Source organism: Macaca mulatta, chromosome 2 (assembly GCF_049350105.2).
Source record: "Macaca mulatta isolate MMU2019108-1 chromosome 2, T2T-MMU8v2.0, whole genome shotgun sequence".
Lineage (NCBI taxonomy): Eukaryota > Metazoa > Chordata > Mammalia > Primates > Cercopithecidae > Macaca > Macaca mulatta.
In genome coordinates this window covers 129,579,281-129,605,070 of record NC_133407.1, presented here as the reverse complement: position 1 = coordinate 129,605,070, position 25,790 = coordinate 129,579,281, and the positions used below count along the sequence as shown (strand labels likewise).

The window sequence follows — 25,790 nt, the reverse complement described above, 5'->3', positions numbered from 1 at the left end:
CTCTTGGGTTCTAATGATCCTCCTGCCTCAGCCTCCCAAGTAGCTGGGTCTACAGCGGTGCACCCCCATGCCTGGCTTGTTTTACTTAATTTTTTTCATGTTATTGTTTTAGTTTAATTTCATTAAACAAACTACTTTTACCTTAGTATGTTTGAATCATAAGCATATGGCCAAATAAATTCCACCAATAGTTAATGCAGCACCTACCATGTGTTAGGCACAGAGAGAAAACAGATAGACAAATAGACTTAGTCACTGATCTCATGAAGCTCAGAGTCCAGTCGAGGAGAAACAAGAGAAACAATCACAGGATTAAGTATTTCATTTTATTTTTTTATTTTTATTTTTAAATTTTTTTAGATGGAGTCTTGCTCTCTTGCCCAAGCTGGAGTGCAGCAGCCCGATCTCAGTTCACTGCAACCTCCACCTCCTGAGTTCAAACTATTCTCCTGCCTCAGCCTCCCGAGTAACTGGGATTATAGGCGAGTGTCACCATGCCTGGCTAATTTTTTTGTATTTTTAGTAGAGATGGGGTTTCACCATGACGGCCACACTGGTCTTGAACTCCTGACCTCAAGTGATTTGCCTGCCTTGGCCTCCCAAAGTGCCGGGATTACAGGCATGAGCCACTGCACCCAGCCAAATACTTCATTTTAAGTTTGGCAAAGGCATAAACAGAAAGTAAAGAATGAGACGTGGAATTATAAAGATGCACTTGATGTAAATCAATTTCTAATAGATCTTTTCAGTTCTGCTTGTAATGAATGTGATCACAGATTTTTCTCATAGGTCAGTTATTTTACTAACACATTAATTTGTCAGAAACCATGCATCTAGGCCACAGGAAGAGTTCAGCATTATTTTCTTAGCAACGCATCTTATTTTCTCAGAGTTTTAATATTTTTGAGGATTACATGATGAAATGGAATATTACAACTGTAGAAAAAAATGGCAAATACTGAGCCAAAATTGGTTCTTACATACTTGATGGTAAAAATCAAGAGGAAATTAAATATTTTTTAAAAGCACAAAATAAACAATATTGTAGCAATGAATTAAGGAACAAACTGTAGGACTCATTGCCATTCCTGAGATAACATCTAGTTAGTTATTAAATGCTTTCTATCTTTATAAAGGCTCAATAAATGATACATTCGTTGGACTCATACTGTAGCCTTTTTCACTTAAAAGTATTGAATAATCTTGTATAGAAATGACCCCCTTCTGGTATAGGTCCAAGATTGAGTTGGTTTGTACTGAAATAACTGTAAAGCTCTTATAGGCAGTCTCTTAAGTACAGTTACACATCGCTTAATGAGGGGATCATGTTCTGAGAAATGTGTAGGTACAGATTTCCTCATTTTTTGCACATCACAGAGTACACGCACACAAACCTAAATGGGACAGCCTACTACACACCTAGGTTCCCAGGCTGCGAACCTGTGCACCATGTTACTGTGCTGAACGCTCTGGGCAATTGCAGCAGAATGGTAAGTATCTGTGTATCCAAACATGTCTAAATATAGAAAAAGGACCAGGCCCGGTAGCTCACGCCTGTAACCCCAGTACTTTGGGAGACCAAGAGAGGAGGATCCCTTGAGCCCAGGAGTTTGAGACCAGACTAAGCAATATAATGAAATTCTTGATGAATTTTTTAAAAAAACCAGCTGGGCATGCAGGTGCACACCTGTGGTTCCAACTACTTGGGAGGCTGAGGTAGGAGGACTGCTTGAGCCCGTGAAGTGGAGGCTGCAGTGAGCCATGATCAAACCACCGCACTCCAGTATAGGAAACAGTAAGACCCTGTCTCTAAACAAAGAAAGAAAACGTATAGTAAAAATCCAGTATTAAAATCGAATGAGACCAATGTTTTATATGCGATTTGTCACTGACTGAAACATTGTTATGTGTTGCATGGCTTGCATTAACATGTCTAAATAACCACAGAGGACTAGACATTCATTGGACCTATCACCTGCTTCTTTTTTTTTTTTTTTTTTTGAGATGGAGTCTTGCTCTGTCACCCAGGCTGGAGTGCAGTGGCGCGATCTCGGCTCACTACAAGCTATGCCTACAAGGTTCACGTCATTTTCCCACCTCAGCCTCCCAAATAGCTGGGACTACAGGTACCCGCTGCCACGCCAGGCTAATTTTTTTGTATTTTTAATAGAGACGGGGCTTCACCATGTTGGCCAGGATGGTCTCGATCTCCTGACCTCGTGATACGCCCACCTCGGCCTCCCAAAGTGCTGGGATTACAGGCGTGAGCCACCACACCCAGCCTCATCTGCTTCTTAAATGAGCATGTGGTATTAGGCCCTGGAGGTAATGATCAGCACTTAAAATACTCCCTGGCACATACTGAGTGCCCCAAAATATTTGTTGATAAATGAATGGATGGATCAATGAATGAGAAAAAGAATTCTATTTGTAGGAGAAAAGAGGATTATGTGCCAAAAACTAAGCAACCAAACTCAGTTTTTGAATTCTTTTACTCAGCATCTCAAATTTAAAACTTTTGGTTCAACAGCCTGTATTTACATAGGCTATTGTTTAGAACAGTTGATACAGCTTTCAAACAAAGCAGCATGTACAACATTTGTTGCAGCTCTGTATATGGTAGCTAACGGTTACGGCCTGTAATCCCAGCACTTTGTGAGGCCCAAGTGGGAGGACTGTTTGAGGCCAGGAGTTCAAGACCAGCCTGGGCAACACAGCAAGACCCCGTCTCTATAAAAAATTTTCAAAATTAGCTGGGTGTGCTGGTGCGTGTCTGTAGTCCTAGCTACTTGGTAGGCTGAGGCAGGAGGATCTCTTGAGCTCAGGACTTCCTCTTGGTGAGCTGTGATTGCACCACTGCACTCCAGCCTGTGTTATAGAGCAAGACCCCATCTCAAAAAAAAAAAAAAAAAAAATAAGTTAACAACCTAAATGACTCTCTGTAGGAGCTTGGTTAGATAAATTACAGAACCAAAAAATGAAATAGTTTGCAGCTGTTCAATAGTTTTAAATACGCTTCCTCAGACAACTGTGAAGGTATTTGTTGCTGTTGCTTCATTTCACTGATTAAACAAACAAATTCTCCCCACCTCCCAATTACAGGTAGGGTTCATAGCAATAAGATGAAGAATGAAAAATTTCTAGTCATGTTGCCGTATTTAAGAAGCAGCTTAAATATTTTCTGATGTGGAACAACCTCTAAGGTATATTTCTGAGCAAAAACAGCAACGCGTAATATGGTATCATTTGTGTAAATTAAAGGGAAGATCTATACACAGAATATCTTAGAAAGTACACACAAGGAAAAGTGCAACAACAGTTAAACTGTTGCCTTTGGAGAGAGGAACTGAGATGAGTAGGATGGATACCCTCTTCTCACTGTATACCTCTTTGTACGGTTGGCATTTTTCTAAAAAAACACATATTTTTACTTATTCAAAATTTCATTTTTATATTTAAGGGATGAACTCTTGGAAGATTTCACTTAAAAACAAAACAACTTAAAAGAAGATGGATCTTGGAGCAATTCCACCCTCGTTCTGATTTTCTATACATGCTGCTGTATTTTTAGAGTGTACAAAACTGTTTCTGGATTTCTATCACCCTTACCAGCTAGGACAATTTGGCTACCAATTACAGAAGTTCCAATTTAAACAATAAATAGAATCTAGGGCCTTTAATAGCAGAAAAGTCTAGAAGCAGAGTCTGCTTCACATGCGATTTGATTCCAGGTTCAACCACTGTTTCTCTTCTATTCTCTCAATTCTGGCCTCCTCTAAATTAACACTGTCCCCAGGCTTGGATCCCCTCTTGGTGGCAAAAAAAAAAAAAAAAAAAGTCACCCCCCCCCGACCATTTCCAGGCCCTGTATCTACACCATCACCACCAAACTGTGCAGAGTGAAGGACGCCTCTGTCCCTGCATTCCAAGTACAACCAACCATCGTATTTTATTTATTTTTCATTTTTTATTTTTATTTTGTGAGACAGTCTCGCTCTGATGCCCAGGCTGGAGTGCAGTGGTGTGATCTCAGCTCACTGCAACCTCCAACTCCTGGATTGAAGTGATTCTCCTGCCTCAGCCTCCTGAGTAGCTGGGACTACAGGCGTGCACCACCACACCCAGCTTATTTTTGTATTTTTGTAGAGATGGGATTTTATCATGTTGGCCAAGCTGGTCTCAAACTCCTGGCCTCAAGGGATCCACCAGCCTTGGTCCCCCAAAGTACTGGGACTACTTCCCTGTAGTTGCAGCTACTTGGGAGGCTGAGGCAGAAGAATCTCTTGAATCCGGAAGGCGGAGGTTGCAGTGAGCCGAGATCATGCCACTGTACTCCAGCCTGGGTGACAGTGAGACTCCGTCTCAAAAAAAAAAAAAAAAAAAAAAAGAATACTATTTTTCTATGTGGTCATTTTACTTATTAATACAAAGTATTAAATGAACAAAGGAGCGCCCATCTAAGATATGCACAATCACCAAGTCAAGATAGAAACCCTGCCCCAACTCAATATCATGAATATCATTTGGATTCCTTTCCCCCATGGAAGGAGCTCCCCATGGTCATGGTCAGCTTCTATCTGTGGTTTTGAAATAGAAATCACAGCTTTGAATACTGCCGAATCTGCTGGCCTTTTCTAAACCTGGAATCTGGCAGAACCAACTACTCCCAAAACGCAAGCTGCATTTGCACTATTGAGGCTTTCAGATGGTTATGTCAGATTGTTTGAGTTGTTAGACAGCCAGTCAGTCAGTCAATAAATACAAACTGTGCCCTTTCTGTGTGCCACATTCTGGGTAGGTACTTAGCATGCAGTATTTAACAAGACAGGGTCCCAGCTGCCCCCCTACCCTGTGCCCAGCTTGGTCCAACAGGGAAGGCAGACGGCAAACATATTTATTTAAACAGCTACATACGAACTGCAAGAAACCCTGTGTGATTTGTCCCTTGCTCCTTTCAGCTCCTCAAGGATGCCTCCCCCCTCATTCTCTGCAAGCCAGACGCTGGATCTTTTATTTCCTAAAGCTAGAGCTGTTTCTTTTCACCCCTTTGAACACAGACTGTTCCCTCTATAAGGGAAACACCCTTCCAGTACCATATTCTTTTTTTTTTTTTTTGGAGACAATCTAGCTCTGTCAACCAGTTTGGAGTGCAATGACAGGATCTTGGCTGACTGCAACCTCTGCCTCTTGAGTTTAGGTGATTCTCGTGCCTCAGCCTCCCTGCTAGCTGGGATTACAGGTGCACACCCCATGCCCAGCTAATTTTTGTATTTTTAGTAGGGATGGGGTTCACCAGGTTGGTCAGGCTGGTCCCGAACTCCTGGCCTCAAGTGCTCCTCCTACCTCAGCCTCCCAAAGTGCTGGGATTACAGGCTTGAGCCACTGTGCCTGGCCTGCAGGAGTATGTTTAATGTCTGCTGGGAAAACCTACTTTTCTGAGAATATGAAGCCTTCCAATGCCTGCTCAATTATTTTGTGTCTTGTCACAAGACACAAAGGATATCCTTGTTCTTACGAAATACATACTAAAAATAATATTTAATATTGAGGATGATTGGGAAAAAAAAGGAAGCTGGGTGCAGTGGCTTATGCCTATAATCCCAACACTATGGGAGTCCTGGCCTCTTCCAATACCATATTAACCTCTTCTTCTTCTCTGGATTTCAGTTGAAACTACATTTCCTAAGGGAATCCTTCCCTCAGATTCGATTAGGTGTCTTTATAGCATCTTCCAGCCCTATCTGTGTTTTCCTCTTGGCACATAGTCCCTTTAGAATTAGACATTTATTAGACAGATATTTGATTACTATCTGTCTCCCCAACCAGACTCTATGCCCCATGAGGGTAAGAGTATTTGCATATTGTTTTCCACTTTGCTTTTCCATGCCACACTAAGCAGACTCCCATCTCAGGGCCTTGGTCCTTGCTGATCTCACTGCCCAGAACACTGTCTCCCAGATAGCTACTTGGTCCACACTCTCACTGTCCTCAAACCTCTGCTCAGATCTGCACTTAGCCACAAGGCTTCCCCTTGTCACCTTGTACATAACAACAATCCTAACCTTGGGCATCAAAAGTCCCCCCTTCCCCTTCCATAGCACCTATCTTCAGAGACTCTATTTTCTACTTTGTGTATTGCCACAGTAGAATGTAAGCTCCACGAGAAGAACGCCTTTGCCCAACTAGTTAAGGGCTTTTCCCCCACTAGTTCAAACGTGCCTGATATGTCTTAGGTGCTTGATAAATATTTATTGAATTAAAGGACAAATCATTACCTAAGGTGTAGCAAATTGGCACATGATAAGCACTTGTAAATATTTTGGGAATGCCTGCATGGGGAAGTACAGGTGCTACTAAAACAAATACAAGGCGTTTAACCTAGTTGGAGGAGTCACGTAAGGTAGAACGGAATAAGAAAGATGGGGCTGGGCACAGTGGCTCAAGCCTATAATCCCAGCACTTTGGGAGGCTGAGGCGGGTGGATCACTTGAGATCAAGAGTGCAAGACCAGCCTGACCAACATGATGAAACCCCATCTCCACTAAAAATACAAAAATTAGCCAGGCCTGGTGGTGTGTGCCTGTGAACCCAGCTACTCCAGAGGCTGAAGTGGGAGTATCACTTGAGCCCAGGAGGTGGAGGTTGCAGTGAGCTGAGATCATGCCACTGCACTCCAACCTAGGCAACAGAGTAAGATCCTGTTTCAAAAATGAAAAATAGAAAAAGTAAAAAAATAAAAAGAAAGAGGGTTTCAGCCCTTTTGATGGTGTTAATCCAGTAGGTCAAATGTCAGTCAAACTTTCTTACAGTTGGTGGTTAGACTAGAATGTACAAACAGGAATGGGAACAGTGTTAAACCCTTCACTCCCCAAATTTCCATCTCTCCCATCCCCCTTGCTCTTCAACATATTTTCATTCAGCTGGCGGTTTTTGTAGTTTTGTAGTTTCTTGCCAAGAACAGAGATTGAAAATGTCCCATAGAGAAATCAGCATCAGGGTTAACCAACTGGGAGCCAAACCCTGCAGCTATTTTCCAGCGTTCCTCAACTCCCAGGAGAATCAGAGCAAAAAAAAAAAAAAAAAAAAAAAAAGAAAAAAAAAAAGGGAGCAGAGGTTAGAGGGCAGGGTTCTAGAAGTGTCATTCTCTTACGATGTCTGAGTTGTGTGGGCGGAGGGACTGTAGAGGGTATGGAACAGATAGCCTTGTGCCTGAATCTTTTGGGAGATGAATTTCCTCTCCCTCTTTAAATGTTCTGGTCTTTTAGTTACTAATGATACTAAAGGAGCTATATGGTTTCTCCTGGAGCTGTGTCAGGATATGCTCCATAAATTACCTGGGAGGATGCCATATGCAAATACAAGAAGAAATAGCAGTCTTGGTATTCATGGTGATAGCTTAGTTATCCTCAAGGGGAAGGGAAGGAGAAGTAGGTATCTTTTTTCTTAATAAAGTTTTTCCTATCACCTCCGAATTCCATGGCTATTCTTGGAAACAGGTTGGAATCAGCCTAGAAATTTTAGTAACAGCAATTTAGCCTAAATTTCAACATAATGCCATATAATAGTTATAGTGCATTGCTATACTCCTTTGGAAACTACTTTAAAGATCTATTCACACAATACTTTTCTGGGATGTAGGAATCCTCTCAAGAAGATAAAAGCCATTCAAAATACGATTGTTATCTCCCTAAACCCAGATCAGTTTGCTTTTAATGTAGTGATTACTAAGAAGATTAGCAACACTCAAGTCATACACAAAGAAAGAAAGAAAGGAACAAACTATATATTAACCATCAACATCATTATTGTTAGGCTAAATGACACCTCGTGTAAAAAGTATTTCATAATAATAGCAATGACACACATTTTATGATTGACGACAGTGGAGCTGATAGAGGTTATAAGACTTGTCTGAGGGCTGGGCTCATGCCTGTAATCCTAGCACTTTGGGAGGCTGCAGAGGGCGGATCACCTGAGGTCAGGAGTTCCTGGTTCAAGCGATTCTCCTGCCTCAGCCTCCCAAGAAGCTGGGATTACAGGTGCCCGCCACCACGCCTGGCTATTTTTGTATTTTTAGTAGAGACAGGCTTTCACTGTGTTGGCCAGGCTGGTCTTAAACTCCTGACCTCAGGTGATCCACCTGCCTTGGCCTCCCAAAGTGCTGGGATTACAGGCGTGAGCCACTGTGCCTGGCTTTTATAACTGGCAGAATCAAAGCCCTGTGCTTTCACACAATGTCTAGACATCCTCAGGCAAGTCTTTTTTTTTTTTTTTGAGACATGGTTTCGCTCTGTCGCCCAGGCTAGAGTGCAATGGCGTGATATCGGCTTACTGCAACCTCTGCCTTCCAGGTTCAAGAGATTCTCTGAGATCACGCCATTGCACTCCAGCCTGGGTGACAGAGAGAGACTCCGTCTCAAAAAAAAAAAAAAAAAAAAAAGCCCATGCTTTAAATCAAGATGTTCTGAGCACTATAATATTTTTATTCTCTGTAAGTTATATGGTTATATTGTATACCACATTATATATTATTTTAGCATGTCACAACTTTGTAATGTTGCCAGAGTGGTTTTTTAAAAAATTATTTTAGGCCAGGTGCAGTGGCTAGCACTTTGAGAGGCCGAGGCAGGTGGATCACTTGAGGTCAGGAGTTTGATACTAGCCTGGCCAACATGGTGAAACCCTGTCTCAACTAAAAACTACAAAAATTAGCCAGGCGTGGTGGCGGGCAACTTTAATCCCAGCTTCTTGGGAGGCTGAGGCAGGAGAATCACTTGAATCTGGGATGCAGAGGTAGCAGTGAACCAAGACTGCCACTATACTCCAGCCTGGGCAACAGAGGAAGACTCCATCTCAAAAAAAAATATATTTTATATATATATATTTTATTACATTATATATATAATAAAAAAAATCAGGTCTCACTATATTGCCCAGGCTGGTCTTGAACTTCTGGACTCAAGCAATCCTCCTGCCTCAGCCTCCCAAAGTGCTGGGATTGCAGACGTGAGCCACTGTGACTGGCCATTTTAAAAAAAAATTTAGGTAAAATTCATACAAAATAAAGTTTCCCGTTTTAACCATTGTAAAGTATATGACTCAGTAGCATTTAGTAAATTCATAATGTTGTGCAATCATCACCACCGTCTAGTTCCAGAACCTTTTCATCCCCTCCCAAAATAAATCCCATAACCCTTAAGCAGCACCGTCCTCACTCCTCCTGTCCTCAGCTCTTGACAACTACTAATGTATTTCCCGTTTCTATGGATTTGCCTATTCTGGACATTTCACGTCATACAATATGTGGTCTTTTTTGTTTTCCTTCTTCCACTCACCAATATTTTCAAGGTTGTTTTATGTTTGAGCATGTATCAGTACTTTCCTTCTTTTTATGGTTGAATAATATTTCATTGCATGGCTATACCACATGTGTTTATCCGTTAATCCATTGAGGGACATTTGGGTGTTTCTGAATTTGGCTGTTGTGAATGTTACTTCTACGAACATTTGTGTACAAGTGGTTTGTTCACACGCCTGTTTTCAGTTCTGTTGGGTATATATATACCTAGGAGTGGAATGGCTAGGTCATACAGTAATCCTGTTTGACTTATTGAGGAACTCCCCACTGTTTTCCACAGCAACTACACCATTCTACAGTCTCCCCAGCAATGTTTGAGAGTTTCAATTTCTTTGCATTCTCACCAACATTTGTTATTCTCATTTTAAAAAAAAATTACTCATCCTAGTGGATGTATAGTTGTATCTCCTTGTGGTTTTGATTTGCATATCTATAATGACTAATGATGTTGAACATATTTTTCATGGGCTTCAGAGTGTTTTAAGATAAATTTTAATTTTAGAAAAGTTTTAGATTTATGGAAAATCTGCAAAGATTATATAACAGTATGTTAGTAACACAATCCTCATATGAAATGTACTGGAAGGTATCTCTATGCTTCCTCCACTTCTTCTGTCTTAGGCTTTAAATTTTTTGATAGAGAAATATGTCATTGGAACACACTATAGTTATTTATTTATTTATTTATTTAGAGATGGTGTCTCACTCTGTCACCTAGGCTGGAGTGCAGTGGTGTGATCATAGCTCACTGCATTCTTCAACTCCTGGGTTCTAGGGATCTTCCAACTGCAGCCTCTTGAGTAACTAGTACTACAGGCACATGCCACCATGCTTGGCTAATTTTTATTTTTGTAGAGACAGAGTTTCCTTTTGTTGCCCAGGCTGGTCTCAAACTCCTGGCCTCAAGGGATCCTCCCACCTCGGCTTCCTGAGTAGCTGGCATTACAGGCATGAGCCACTGTACCTGGCTCACACTATAGTTACTAATGAAGGCTCTAGCACATTGCTTATTTTGCCTTTAAAACCATAGGGTAGATATTACAGGGATGTTAGAAATTAATAAATGGAACTGTATAGCACAGTGGTTAAGAACATGGTCTTGGTCCTAGTCTCAGTGACACCACATCTGAATACTGGTTATGTCATCTTTGGCAAGGTACTTAATCTCTCTGAACTTCAGTCTAAATTTTCGAAACAGGGATAGCATCTACTGTATAGTGTCACGAGGATCAAGTGAGAAAATGCATTGAAAGCACTTACGTGCAATGTTGGGCACATTGTAAACACTCAATAAATGAGATGTTTACTTTGTTTGCTTGCATTTATTTCATTTTATTTTTGAGACAGACTTGCTCTGTTGCCCAGGCTGGAGTGCAGTGGCACAAACACGGCTCACTGCAGCCTCAACCTCCCGGGCTCAAGCAATCTGCCTGCCTCAGCCTCCCAAAGTGCTGGGATTACAGGTATGAGCCACCATGCTCAGTCTACATTTGAAAGCACAGAACAATCATCTAATTTGTTTGTGTTCTCATAGTTGGTGAGGATCCATGGAAGACCATCATTCTGTCTCAAAGTCCTTCATTCATTCATGCCTATATTCATTCATTCTTCAAATATACATGGAGTCCATGTTGTGGGTCAAGTTGTCAAGGAGCTACCGAGGTAAATAGTAGTCGAAATCATTGACCTGGAAGCAGAAAAACCTAGACTCAAACCCCAACTGCCATTTCCTAGGTGTGTGTTGCTCTGCAAGTTACAAAGCCTTATCAGGCCTCTGTTTCCTCACCTGTAAAATGGGAACGCTAATACTCCCTGCCTTGTAGGGTGGAAAGGATTAAATACATGTATCACATAATGCATTTACCAAAATGCTCAGCACTATAAGCACTCCCTCAAAAAACGTTAGCCATTATTGCTATTGTAGTCATGATTTTTATTAAGACAAAGACAAACTATTGTAAAGATTTAATGTGACAGTACATGCAAAGATTTGTAGCAGTGCATGCCATGTTGTAAATGTGTCTCTATATCAATGTTATTCTTCTTTTGATTTGTTTTTCATCAATTTAAAAATGTAAAGCCATTCTTAGCTCATGAGTCAGACAGGTATAGGTTAAGGAATGGATTGACTGTGGGTTGTAACCCCTGGCATAGGGCATTGTAGGCAGAAAGGATACTTTTTTTTTTTTTTTTGAGACAGAGTCTCACTCTGTTGCCCAGGCTGGAGTGCAGTGGCACTATCTAGGTTCACTACAACCTCTGCCTCCCGGGTTCAAGTGATTCTCCTGCCTCAGCCTCCTGAGTAGACGGGATTACAGGTCCGCACCACCATGCCTGGCTAATTTTTGTATTTTTAGTAGAGATGGGGTTTCACCATGTTAGCCAGGCTGGTCTCCAACTCTTGGCCTCAAGTGATCCACCTGCCTCAGCCTTCCAAAGTGCTGGGATTACAGGTGTGAGCCACTGTGCCCGGCCCAGAAAGGATAATTATGGTTTCATGAAATGTTTGTTTCAACCATATGTGTATATGTGTATGTGTGTGTATGCTACTGATAAAAATACATCTCCTATTGCAAACAGCAATCAGAAAAGTTTGAAAAACATGACTAGAGAAGGTTCTCAGCTATCTGGATAGCAGTATCAGGAAATGCCAGCTTGTCTTAGCAAGCAGATTGCATAGCTTTAGTAGTTTCAGGATTTAGTGGTATCAATTCAAAAAGTGAAGCCATACTGAGATTATATGATAAAATTAATAACTTAAGGAAGGCGAGTCTAGTCTAAAACAGTCTAATCTCAATCCAGGTGACTCTGTATTTTAAGTGAGTTAAAAAAGAAAAAAAGAAAAAAAAAAGATTGTTATCTGTCTAGTTTTTGCTCCCATCACTCAGCTGTGAGTATTCCCAGCACTCTCAGAGTTCTAGAGGCAAGGTCACAAGATCAAGGTCAAACATCTGAAAAATGTAGATGCTGCGGGTTTGGAAGCAGAAGCATTCCCAAGCATATGCCAGCTTATGCATTCAATAAAGCAGAGGGCTAACTTAATAATTAAAATTGCAGGATCTTCCAACACTTGGCTTAATTCAGCAGTTCTCAGCTGCATCTAAAATCCTTGGGGTACTCCAACTCGGGCAGGCTGAATTTCCAAGCCAGCAGTGTCAGGAATGTTCAGGACACAAGGACTCCAAATTTGGGCACTGACTCCCTCGGGGATGTTGCTCATAACCACTCTGGGTTTGTCTAAGCCTCCCCTCAGTTAGGCAACAGTCCATAAAAATGAGTTTAAAATTCTAGGAACGTGCTAAATCTGGAAAGTGAGTAATACATTATCTTTTTGAGTCCTCATTCATCTGGCTATACAGTTTGGTGGGGGCCAATTTTCCAAAGATGGCACAGTTCAAGGAGCAAGGTTGCTCAGACTCCAGATTGCTTCATTATCCTGAGTCATTTTTCAAAACCCCACCTAGTGTTTGTTGGATCAGCTTTGTGGCAAGATAGCATTGTCCTTTATGGAATCATATATTCACACCGTGGGCAACTTTAACCACCTGAGAACTCTGTGAATGCCTCCATAAAACATATCTTTGAGTATCATAATGTAATCATAAAGCTGGACTTTGTCTTTCACTTCTCAAAATACTTTTAAAATAAATTAGAGGGGAGGAGGCAAGAAATTCTTCTAACAATGACACTTTTAATTTCTAATGCCATGTTTATAAATTAAATTCCTCCCTAATGAGATGTCCTCCACAGTAACCTGGGTTTCCCTGTCATTGACCTTACCAAATACTGATCTTTTTTCTTGTTTCAATATCAAATTAGAAGGTAGGCTTCCTCCAGCAGGGGGGGTGGGGGGTGTGTCTTTTAGTGTGCGCCATCAGTCCCTACAAGGAATTGACAAAATAAGTGTTTAATCAATAATTGTTAAAAACAAAACAAAACAAAACAAAAAACCAGCCATGGCCAGGCATGGTGGCTCACGCCTGTAATCTCAGCAGTTTGGGAGACTGAAGTGGGTGGATCACTTGAGGTCAGGAGTTCGAGACCAGCCTTGCCAACATGGTGAAACCCCGTCCCTACTAAAAATACAAAAAATCAGCTGGGCATGGTGGCAGGCGCCTGTAATCCCAGCTACTCAGGAGGCAGGAGAATTGCTTGGAGGAAAAAAAAAAGCCAGATATGGTGGCTCATACCTGTAATCTCAGTACTTTGGGAGGATGAGGTGGGGGAATGGCTTGAAGCCAGGAGTTCAAGAACAGCCTGGGCAACATAGTGAGACTCAGTCTCTGCAAAAAATAAAAAAATTAGACAGGTTGGGTAGTGCCTGTGGTTGAGCTATGTGGGAGGCTGAGGCAGGAGGATCGTTTGAGCCCAGGAGCTGGAGGCTGTAGTGAGCCACGATTGTGTCACTGCACTCCAGTCTGGGTGACAGAGTGAGACACTATCTCAAAACAAACAAAAATTGCTGGGCTGGGCACAGTGGCTCATGCCTGTAATCCCAGGACTTTGAGAGGCGGAGATGGGCAGATTGCTGGAGCCCAGGAATTCAAGACCATTCAAGACCAGCCTGGTAACATGGCAAAACCCTGTCTCTACAAAAAATATGAAAACTAGCCAGGCGTGGTGGTGTGTACTTGTAGTCTCAGCTACTAGGGAGGCTGAGGTGGGAGGATGGTTTGAGCCTAAGAGGCGGAGGCTGCAGTGAGCTGAGATTGCACCACTGCACTCCAGTCTGGATGACAGACAGAGCCAGACTCTGTCTCAAGAAAAAAAAAATTGCTAAATGAATGAATGAATGAATAAAAACAATCTACCAACTATCATGTGCCATCATGGGATATTTAATTGTTATTTTCAGCTTAGCCTCAGAGAAACTCAAGACTCATTTTGGAACATTTGAAATCAATGTTATGTAGTTTAACGATCCATCTGTATTAAACAAGTATAATACTTGACTGGCTTCCATTGTAAGGGGTTCAATCCTGCAGTGTTGCCAGCTTTAGAATATCTTCAAAACATCTATAAAAATATGGGCCAACCACTGCAGCTTTGATTGAAAGCAAACTCCCACTATACTTGAATTCTTGGAACCTTTAGGTAACTGCAGAAAAGGAGACCATGATAAGAGTCTGCAAAGAGGCCGGGCGCGGTGGCTCAAACCTGTAATCCCAGCACTTTGGGAGGCCGAGACAGGCGGATCACTAGGTCAGGAGATCGAGACCATCCTGGCTAACACGGTGAAACCCCGTCTCTACTAAAAAAATACAAAAAACTAGCCGGGCGAGGTGGCGGGCGCCTATAGTCCCAGCTACTCGGGAGGCTGAGGCAGGAGAACGGCGTAAACCCGGGAGGCGGAGCTTGCAGTGAGCTGAGATCCGGCCATTGCACTCCAGCCTGGGCGACACAGCCAGACTCCGTCTCAAAAAAAAAAAAAAAAAAAAAAGAGTCTGCAAAGGAACCCACCGCGATGAAGTTTCCCTAAGAAGCCCCGAGTCTACATACACTCTGCCAGGCTTGATTAGGCAGCTGATGAGGTGTTTGAATCACTTGTGTTATTGTGAAAGCCACTGCAAAGTAGGCAGACTCTACTTCTACCCTCAACAACCGAAACTGCTTTATTAGAGACCGAAGTTTCTCTATTCCGTTTCCCTCCTGTTAGTGAAAATCTCCTTTTGGCTGGGATTGCTAAACCTGGATCACGTAGGCTGCTTGTAGCTAACTATCTTTCCTGGTTGGCTGGAGAAGACCCATCTGTATATAGTGGGAGAGTATGAGGGCAACAGACAGCAAAGGAGAATCAAGATACAGAGAGAGAGAGAAAGCTGAGGATGTCAATTGAACCTCTTCATCCAGACATTGAAAACTAGTTTCACCCCTGGTCTTGCCAATTACATGGAGGAATATATTTCATTTTTTGCTTAAGGTAGTTCAACTGGGTTTCTGTCCCTGACAATCAAAAACATCCTAATACAAATTGTTATTTTAGCTTTCTTCAGAATCCTGAATGATCATCAATGGACTATTCATTAAATAAATTTGGAAACATTCAGGGAAAAAATATTATTCGATTATTGAAAGTAATAAATGCAGGTTTATGTAGGTCCAGTACAAGATTCACCCAAATATACGAACTGGTTAATTATTGATGGTAAGATTACAGATGATTTAACTTAATGTGCCTATTTACTTATCTGTTTTAAAAATTTCTTGCAAAAATTTATATTAGTATGGTATTTTTAAAAATATGGGCATTTTACCCTTAGTTTCAATGTATATTTTCCTTTTTCTCCCTCTCAGTTCTATTTTGGTACAGCAAATTGCTAAAGATATACAATAAAGAAGAGGAAGGTTGGGTGCAGTGGCTCATACTTGTAGTCCCAGCTACTCAGGAGGCTGAGATGGGAGGATCACTTGAGCCTGGGAGGTGGAGGCTGCAGTCAGCTGTGATCTCGCATTCCAATCTGGGCAACAGAATGAGATCCTGTCTCAAAAAAAAAAAAAAAAAAAAAAAAAAAAGAGGAAGAAAAGAAATATTAGAGAGTAAGCCATGTTCTAATTACCATATTTTGACAGAGTTGATGGGAGACAATATAAAAGAGGTATACACATCTGTTCTTGAGAAAAGGAGAGCTTCCTGTTCTCAAGGAAATTAGTAAACCATGAGGTATAGTTTCAGTGGAATTATGGAGGACGATAGGCTACTTTGAGATACTTAGTATTTTACATAGCTGAACCATTTGGGAAATTTTAGGAGAGATACTCGTGATACACTTTTTGATTTCCCTTGGTTCCTCAGACCAAAAGTCTAACCAAATATTCCAGTTCCCCTTATTCATTTTTTTTTTTTTTTTTTGCACATAAGTGAAACAGAACATTAACCAGGATTAAAATCCTTCCTGGAGTTACTTCCTGGACTATTAAAATAATAGTTCATATATGATATCTTGAATGGTCACACAATTGTCACACAATTTAATATTTTATTTACTTATTTATGTATTTATTTATTTATTTTTTGAAATGGAGTCTTGCTCTGTCACCCAGGCTGGAGTGCAGTGGCATGATCTTCGCTCACTGTAACCTCTACCTCCTGGGCTCAAGCGATTCTCTTGCCTCAGCCTCCCTAGTAGCTGGGATTACAGGTGTGTGCCACCACGCCTGGCTAATTTTTGTATTTTTAGTAGAGATGGGGTTTCACCATGTTGGCCAGGCTGGTCTTGAACTCCTGAGCTCAAGTGATTTGCCTGTCTTGGCCTCCCGAAGTGCTGGGATTACAGGTGTGAGCCATTGCACCCAGCCTTATTTTATTTTTTATTTTTATTTTTTGAGACACGGTCCTGCTCTGTTGCCCAGGCTGGAGTACAGTGGTGCGATGATAGCTCATGGCAGCCTTGATTTTCTGGGCTCAAGCAATCCTCCTTCCTTAGCTTCCTGAGTAGCTGGGACCACAGGTGGATCTCACCACACTTGGCACATTTTTCGTATGTGTTATAGAGATGGGGTTTCACCAGGTTGCCTAGGCTAAGTTCAAGTGATCATCCACCTTGGTTTGCCAAAGGACAACATTTTATTTTTTCTTGCTCGGTTGAAAGTACTGAAGGGAAGAATACTATGGTCAGAGGAAACTACCCATCTGCCTCCCTGGCAAAGAAAAGAACAAGTTATCGAGTGAGCCATAAATGCCCTCCATGAGATGACTAGGAACATGGCCCTCACTGCCCTTTGCCATCTATCTGTCCTAATGGCTTCAATCTCCCCTACTGGTCTTCTGCTCTAAGTTACCTGTTTGGAGTCAGTTACCCTACCATATACAATCTATTTATATTGACACCTCTAATGTATGCCTCCTGACAGCTTTCTTCAGAAATTAAAAAATAACCAATTTATATGTCCTCCTTTGCCCCTGCAACTGACCAACTTATTTCCCATCCTCATGTTTTCAGAAAAAGGAGATTAAGAAAAATTACCACTTTAAACTGCAATGACACATTTCTTTAATCACAACTGGAAAACTTTAGAAAGAAATATATTTGGGAGAAGGAAAAGAAATGCACATTTCATATTCATGGTTTTTTTTCTTCCCCCTAGTAGAACTAGCTACATACAAATAAGACCTTAATTTGTCTAGAGTTTATTGTGTTACAGTTTATTTCTCAGCTGAATCTACCCTCTGTATTAGGAGTTCATTGTTGAAATGCTTATGTAATAATATAAGGCTGTTTGGCATGTCACCTGTACTGCAGCCTGAACGCTGTAGAAATGTTTGCAAATTCATTCTCTTTACATTCCTGAATTATTTGAATCTTCAGAGCCCACAGATGGAGAATGGGAGATTGAGTTCTGGAGTGAAACACTGTATCCTTTAGATTAAAGTGAAGAGACAGAAAGGAGGGGGACTTAATTACTGTGTACACACTATATAGCAGATTCAAGAGTCCAGAGCATGCTGTCACCCAAATATGCTAAATGGCCACATGCTATCCTCTTAGACTACAGTGGTTGGGAGCATGGGTTTTGGGTCATGCCTCCAGGTTCACTTCCTGGTTTTGTTACTTTTAAGCTCTGGGGCAAGTTTCTTCACTTTCTTAGCTTCATTTTCCTCAGTTAGAAAATCAAGGTCATTCCTGATAGTTCCTACCTTACACAGTTGTGGTGATTGCATAAAATAACTCACATCAGTTGGGCGCCATGGCTCATGCCTGTGATCCGAACACTTTGGGAGGCCGAAGTAGGCAGATCACCTGAGGTCAGGAGTTCGAGACCAGCCTGGCCAACATGACAAAACCCTGTCTCTACTAAAAAACAAAAATTAGCTGGGCATGGTGGTGCGCTCCTGTAATCCCAGCTACTTGGGAGGTTGAGGCATGAGAATCACTTAAACCCAGGAGGCGGAGGTTGCAGTGAGCCTAGACGGTACCACTGCATTCCAGCCTGGGCGAGAGAGTGAGAGTTTGTCTCAAAAACAAACAAACAAAAACCAAACAAACCCAAAAAACCCAACTCACATCACTATGCTGACATACACGGTAAGCTTGAAAGTTAGGTATTTTATAGCAGTATTTCTCCCATCAGAATGTATTGCCAAATTCATAGCTAAAGTGAGATAAGTCAGAACACTAGGATCTTAGATCTATTCAGGAAAAATCTACTTCACAATGACATGACTACAAGCTCTTTCCATTGAAAGTAATGGCAAAACCTGCAATTACTCTTGCACCAACCTAATATAAATACCCCTGTTCTGGCCACCAAATCTAAATTGGCTTTGGATCAAAGGTCACATATTACACAATTTCATATCATACTTTATCCATTTATTCAACAACTGTGTATGGTACACACTCCACACAAGGCATGGTTCATGGTTTTTGGTACTGAGGTTTCAAAAGTTGGATAGGAGAGAGAGAGATGATCTCTGCCTTGAAGCTCTCCAGTCTGGGACACAGGAACTAGACCAGGTGAAACAGCAGCCAGGAAGATGCAGAGGGAGCATCCTGGAAACTGGCAGCCTTGGCTACTTTGAAGGTTCAAATTATTTTTCATTTTCCTGGATTAGAATAATATCTATTCTCTCCATATTGCCCTCTGTGCCCACAGGTACTATTTCTTCTCTTGGGGCTTTTCCACATCTAAAACCTGACGTATGCTAAATTCCATGTTCTTTCCTTTCTCAGCTGCTGTGGGGACACCTGGAATCCTGGCAAGAGGGGGATGTTGTTGCATTGGGAAGAATCACAAAACGCCTGGTCTTGTCCAGCCCTTGGACTCCCCTTGAGTGGAGAGGTAGGGGACTCCTAATTTAAGGTTGGTTGTGGGTATTCTTAGCAAACACTTACACTTTACTAGAATATGAAGTGGCACAGTGGGGAAACGCACAAGGTTAAGCTTACTAAGCTTACTAATGATTTGCAGGGGAATCTGTGACTCCCCAATAACATGGAAAGTAAAAACATACGTTTTTGTGGAGTCATTTGACAAATATTTGAGCATTTACTAGTACTGGGCACCATTCTAGGAACTGGGAATAATACATCAGTAAACCAAACTGTCAAAATGTCCTGCCCTCCTTGAGTTTTTATTTTACACAGAGATGTGGATCACAGGTTTATTTGACAAAAAGGTCTGGGGCCCAAACAATGCTTTGGAATCAAGATAATAAACCCATGGTGCTCAGCATTGTGTACCAACACCACATAAGGGGAACCTTAAAAGTCCAAATGACTTAGCCCTTCCTTGAGATTCTGATTGGCTGGATCTGTGTTTGGATTTGAGAATTTATGTTTTGAAGTGCTGTTCATATTGACTTAGATTGCTTCTGAAAAAAAGCTGGAGACGAAGTTCCTCTCACCAAGCAAAGCCATGAAAAATTGGTCACCTCCTTTTTTCAGAAGCACAATAATGCAATGGGATTTTCAGTTCTGGATATCCCAAGAGAGAAGCATCAATATCCCTCCTTATTTTTATTAGCTTAGAATGCACCCTACAAACAATGCTTTAAAAGGATGTTTAAACGTATGCCTAAACCGGGTGTGGTGGCTCACATCTATAACCCCAGCACTTTGGGAAGCAGAGGCAGGAGGTGGCTTGAGTCCAGGAGTTTGGGACCAGCCTGGGCAACTAACATAGGGAGACCCTCCCATGTCTACAAAAAATTAAAAAAATAAAAAACTACCTGGGCATGGTGGTGTATGCCTGTAATTCCAGATACTCAGGAGACTGAGGTGGTAGGATTGCTTGAGTCCAGAAGTTTGAGGTTACAATCAGCTAGTCGAGCTACTGCACTCCAGCTTGGGGACAAAGCAAGACCATATCTCTAACAACAATAACAACAAAACCAAAAAACAAACACACAAAGTATGCCCATATTTTTTAGGTTCTAGAAAGGAGAGGATAAATGATCATACTACCTAACTTGAATCCCCAAATGATTTCCTAATTCTCTTCCCAAATAGTAATACTACTATTAATAATATAATGAGTTTTTATTATATGCCCCTTTATAAGTGTTTTCCCATTTAATACTTCCAACAACCCTGTGAGGTCTTGTTCTACTTATTTGATCAGCGAGAAACGGAGGCGCGGAGGTCACCAAGTTTGCTCAAGGTCACACAAGTGGACCCCTAAGCCTACCTCTTAATCTCGACCACTGTGGCATTCCATCCTTTCTCCATCGTTTCAACGTACCCGCCTCATTTCTTGGACTCTCTCCTGCGACCAAAGATGAACAAAAATTATACATCACTAAAGAGGAAAAAAAAAAAAACTGCTGGGGAGACTACCGAGCAGGCCGATTTGAGAAGTATTTGGGAAGGGCAGCCTTTCTGTGGTACGGGAGTCTTTTCTGTACGCCACCTCGCCGGGACAGAAGTCACTCCACCCGCACCCCGGGCGACCTCCGGAGGCCGCAGCTACCCCCGGGCTGCGAATTCCGAGAGGTGGCCGCCGCGCCCACACCCCCGCGGGCGCCAGGACGCAGGGCACGTCCACGCCCGGCGGGGATCCTTATCTCCCGGCCCCGGAGTAGGTCCGCAGGCTTCCAGGCTCTGCGAGGAACTTGAGGCCGGGGCAGATGACTGGGTCCAGCAGTCTCTGCTGGAAGGACAGTTGAAAAGCTAGAGGGATCACTTTTTTGGTTGAAGACCTGAACCCACACTACCCCATGGCTTCTCTCTCGCCTGTAGTTTCCCGTGTCCTAAAAAGTTGGTCTCAAAGTTTAAGGATGCGGGAGTGTGTGCGGGCGCGTGTGACCCGCACAGGGATCCCAGTTGCGGGACCGGGGGACCGGGGGATCCCACCGTCCCTCTCCCCCGGGTCGCAGAGACCCTGGCAGACCCCGAGCCAGGACCCGAACCCGCGAGCGCAGGACAGGCGGGGAGGCGGCGAGCGCCCCGGGGAGGGTCTCAGGGGTTTCAGTGGGACCTGCGGCGGGGGACGGCGAACCAGCTGGGCTGGGTGACCGACAGCCTGGCCAGCCACTGGCCGAGGGCGGTTAGGAGGCTTAGGGCCGGCGCGAGTGCGTGCGCGTGTGCGTGAGTGTGAGCGCCAGGGTGAGTGTGGCAGCCTCCCCAACCCCCACCTGTTTGAAATGTTTTTCAAATGCCAAAGCCATATTGCCCGGGTTTCAAAAGTTGCAAACAGTTGGAGTAAAACACGTGCGCAGCCCCCCAGTCCCAAAGGAATCCGCGGAGTCCAGGGCACTGAAAGAAAAGGAGGGAGGAGAGGGGTTCATGAAGGTTTGGGGGGAGTTGGCTTCTCCCGGCAGGTCGGTTTTAGGACCCATCGGGAAGCACATTGGAATCTCTCCCTTTGGGGAGGAGGGGAGGGGTGGGCCGGCCGGCTGGCGGCCGCGGGACGCATGCGCGCGCGTCTCCTGTCGCCGGCCGCTGCGCTCCGCGGCGCGGAATAGAATGAACTGTAACAAAACAAGCCGAGCCTTTGTATCTGCTTAAAGGGGCCGCGGGCACTTACCTCCCGTCCCGCTCCACCCCCAGCCCAGCCACCGCGTCTTCAGGGCTCCCGGCAAGTGGCTGGAAGGGCTTCCTTCACCCTCAGGAACAGCCCGCCCGCGAGGAGAGGCGAGCCGGCGGGAGGCAAAGAGGAGGCACCGCATTTGTAAAAGGCAAGAGAGAAAGGAAGGAAGGAAAAAAAAAATAACCCGAGCGGCGCAGAGTGGACTCTGGTCCGGGAGAGCACGGGCGGGCGCTGGAACGTGGACCCAGAGGCACCGGAATGCAAACAAAGCTCGCGGGCGCCTGTGCGGGGCTCGCGGGGAAGCCCAGAAAGTTTGTTTTATGATGGCTTGAGTGCGCGAGCGTGTGCAGGGGAGCGAGGCTGCCAAGTTTCTCTCTCCTGTTTTGTGATTTGGGGAGAGATGTTTCTCCCATGAACCAGCGTAGGCTTGGGGGCTCGTGCTGTGGGGGGCACCTGTCTCTCGTTTTATTTTATTTTTTTTGGAGGAGGGGTGTAACTCATCATGTCCAAAGTGATCCAGAAGAAGAACCACTGGACTAGCAGGGTTCACGAATGCACCGTGAAGCGAGGACCCCAGGGCGAGCTGGGGGTGACGGTGCTGGGAGGCGCGGAGCACGGGGAGTTTCCGTACGTCGGAGCGGTGGCGGCGGCCGAGGCAGCGGGGCTTCTCCGCGGTGGCGAGGGCCCGAAGCTGGGCGAAGGGGAGCTGCTTCTGGAGGTGCAGGGGGTCCGGGTGTCCGGCTTGCCCCGCTATGACGTGCTGGGGGTCATCGACAGCTGCAAGGAGGCCGTCACCTTCAAAGCCGTCAGACAAGGTAAGGCGGGGCGCGCCTTTGGGGGGCGCCCCGAGAAAAGGAGGGCGGTCTGTGGGCTGCCCCTCATTCTCGATTTCCCGCTTCCCTCCTCAGAGCACAGTGAAGAGAAGTTGAGGCCGTGCGCCTTGTGGTGGCGGTGAAATACACAAAGTTGTTGCGAGGTTGTGGGGTTGTTTGCCCACCTGCGGTTTGAAGAGGGGGCTGGGTTTGCGCAAGGTAGCTAGGGGACGTTTCCCAGGCCTGGCTGGCCAACCTGTTATCTCCGCCACCAAGTGCAGTGCAGTCTCGCCTGCACCCGAGGGAGAGTTGGGGAACTGAGTCAGAGGCATGGTGGACGCTGTCCTGGCTCCTTGGGGGAGGGATGCAGCTGGCGTTCTTTGGCCACGAGTCAAAGTATACAGAAAGAGAGGGTATGTAGTTTATTGGACCTCCCCCATCAGAAAATCTGCTTCACCTCGCGACCCCTCCAGGTGAGCTAGGACACGACTGCCTGGCCTTTCCTGAGCCCGCCGCCAGAAGAGCCTGCATTCACCCCTCAGCGAGATGACGCATGTGTCTCCACCGTGTGGCCCAGCCATAGACTAGGGGGAGAGGGGGAGGGGGTGTTTGCTTTTAGCTCGAATCGGGTCCAAGTTTACCCTGCAATCACCACCATCATCGTCATTATTGATGATGAAAATGAAGGTAGTATTCATTGTTGGCTTACTACATGCCGGGCTCTGTGTAAAATACTTTACTTGCGCTATCTCACTCCGATACTACAACAGTTCTATGAACGAGTTGTTATTATATACCCCATATTAGGGATAAGGAAACTGGGATTGACATTGGTTAAGTGACTTGCGAAAGGTCACACAGTTGCCAAAACCGAGGGTTTGAGCTCTTGTTGCAGAGCCTTAAGTACGGAGGAGGAAGGAGTGGGGGGATGACCCTACAGGATTGGAGGGGCTGATTCCTGAGAAGGGAGTGGAAGCAAATTCCTCTCTCAAAAATCTGTAGAGGCCTTTTAAAAGATGCATTTGGTGGCTGCTGGTGATGTAGGTCCCTTACATCTCACTTTGGTACCGACAAGGGACTGTCCCCATGTCAACCCAATGGAGAACAACTGAGGTCCTTAAAGGGCTCCCTTGTGCAGTCAGGTGCCATGACGCAGGTTCTCCCTAGTGAAAGCACCAAACGAGGTGGTGAAGTTGAACGTGGTGAAAAGTTCCCATGTGTTTCCATAAGGACAGGCAGCAGCTGGAGGAATGTGTCAAAGGAAGGGCTGGGCTGAGCTGGTCCTCTCTTGGAAACAGGCGTGTTCCAGATGAAATGGAGGAGGGGGCGGGGGACTAACCTGGCCTTTTAGCAGCTTTGGGAGCTGAGGAGCTGACACTTAGCTATGGAAAGCTCCTTGCATTTATGACTTCATTCTCCACCTGGATACCTCCTGCAAGAAGCCTTCCAGAATCCTGCTAGGATGAACAGATTCTTCCTCCTTTTGGTTCCTTTAATGTCTATCTTGTGGTTTTTTACTTACTGTGAACTGAGTTAGGTCCTCATTTCCATACAAGGTAGTGAGCTCATTAAAGGGAGACATTGTGCCTCATTCCTGGCATATCTCTCCAGGTTTTGCTTGAGGTTCAAAACCTTTCCTGGCCTGACAATGCGTCTTCCTCACACTGGCTTTCCTGTGGGTATTGCATAAGCTAACACATGGAAAGTGCACCCAACAGTGCCTGTGCATAGTAAGTGCTCCATAAAGATTAGCTATTTATGTTTGAATTGATTTTGAGCAGCTATTTATTTCTGAAACTAGTTTTTAGTGTCAGGAACCTGGATAATTCTGACTTGACAGAGCTGTAGAGAAAATACTGTGTGAAGGCCTATGATGGGAGCAGCTGCAGGTCTCAGTTGAGGACCATTTTGGAGAAAGGGTGGAGGAAGGACAGGCAAGGGTGCCTGCCCAACTAGTGGGATGTCTCAGAGTGTCTAACGGGTCCTGAATAGGGGCTGGTTTGCAGTGTTTGCAGTGTGCAAGATGCTGCATGGGCTTGTGTCTCTTCCTTCCACTACTTGCCAAATTTCTGGGAGGTGATGTCCTAGGGCTCTCTCATCATGGAGTTTAAGAAGCCTTGGTGAGATAATCAAGTGGGTTTGGAATCAGACACCTCTGAGTTCAAAGGAAACTGTAGTGTCTCGAAGTGTTAGCTCTCTTCACCCTGTGTGCACAGATTGTTCACGGCAGGGGCGAGTGTGTGTGTATGTTTGTGTGTGTGTATGTGTGTGTGTGTGTGTGTGTATGTATGTATGTATGTGAATCTACTTGTAATGGGATAGAAATATACTGACTAGGAAACCTGAATGGCCTGGAATTCATTACAATCTGAAAGTGACTATTTCATGTAATAATTACACAGGCACAGTTGGATCTTCTGACGTCTTCATTACCAGTAAAGATGGCCCTAGAAACTGTTTCACCAGTTTTCTGCTCCCTCTTCCATGTTGAGAATATGATTTAGACTGTATGACAGAATTGCTCTTAATGTGTCTTCATGACTATGCCTTTTAAAATCATATCAAGTAGGCTCATATTTGGTATATGGTAAAGAAAAATATTACTTTTGTGTTGTTTGCATCCCAAGTTAGCCACTCCCAGGGACGCAGGTCACTTTGGATACTGTCTACATGGTGGGAGAAAATTCTGTTTCTACTTCATGGCAGTTCTCTGGAAAGATACATGGACCAAAACTGTCTGCGGCAGGACTAGATTGTGCAGGAATCAAACTCAGTGGATCTGCCAGGTTGGAGTTAGTTCATTTTAAATGGAGAAGACAGTCCTTTGTCATAAAATGCCTTTACAAAGTTATATATAATTATGTGTATTCAGGAATCATTTACCTATAGTAAAATGCATATCTTAGGTATATAATTTGATGAGTTTTAAGAAATGTATGCCCTCAGGTTAATCACTCAAATCAAGATAGAGAACATTTTCATTACCCCAGAAATTTTTCTCATGTTCCTGTCCGTTTAATTTCCCCCTCCCCCTGCACCATAGATTTACCATAGAATAGTTTTGTCTTAAACTTCATAAAAATGAACTAATGCAGTATATACTCTTGTGTTTGGCTTTTGTTATTCAACAAAATATTTTGGAGGTTTCATGT

General features: G+C 43.8%; 1 protein-coding gene and 2 long non-coding RNA genes across 35 annotated transcripts in view; 1 reads left to right on the top strand and 2 right to left on the bottom strand.

The window, feature by feature from the left end:
- LOC144339261 (uncharacterized) overlaps positions 1-1,811 on the bottom strand; it is a 57,811-nt gene extending 56,000 nt beyond the window's left edge. Inside the window, exon 1 of the long non-coding RNA XR_013414099.1 lies at positions 1,688-1,811. This is a non-coding gene — a long non-coding RNA (uncharacterized LOC144339261). The remainder of the gene's footprint in view (positions 1-1,687) is intronic.
- Positions 1,812-15,657: 13,846 nt separating this feature from the next.
- LOC106996873 (uncharacterized) lies at positions 15,658-21,408 on the bottom strand. Its single transcript, XR_013414098.1, has 4 exons — positions 21,275-21,408; positions 20,486-20,563; positions 20,028-20,142; positions 15,658-15,836 (listed from the first exon to the last, which is right to left on the bottom strand). It is a non-coding gene; the product is annotated as an uncharacterized LOC106996873 (long non-coding RNA).
- Positions 21,409-21,710: 302 nt separating this feature from the next.
- MAGI1 (membrane associated guanylate kinase, WW and PDZ domain containing 1) overlaps positions 21,711-25,790 on the top strand; it is a 678,422-nt gene continuing 674,342 nt past the window's right edge. For all 33 annotated transcript variants that reach the window (XM_077993285.1, XM_015130467.3, XM_077993281.1 and 30 more), the window contains exon 1: positions 21,711-22,641. In XM_077993285.1, the coding sequence (XP_077849411.1) occupies positions 22,329-22,641 (313 nt within the window). In that variant the 5' untranslated portion in view covers positions 21,711-22,328. The remainder of the gene's footprint in view (positions 22,642-25,790) is intronic.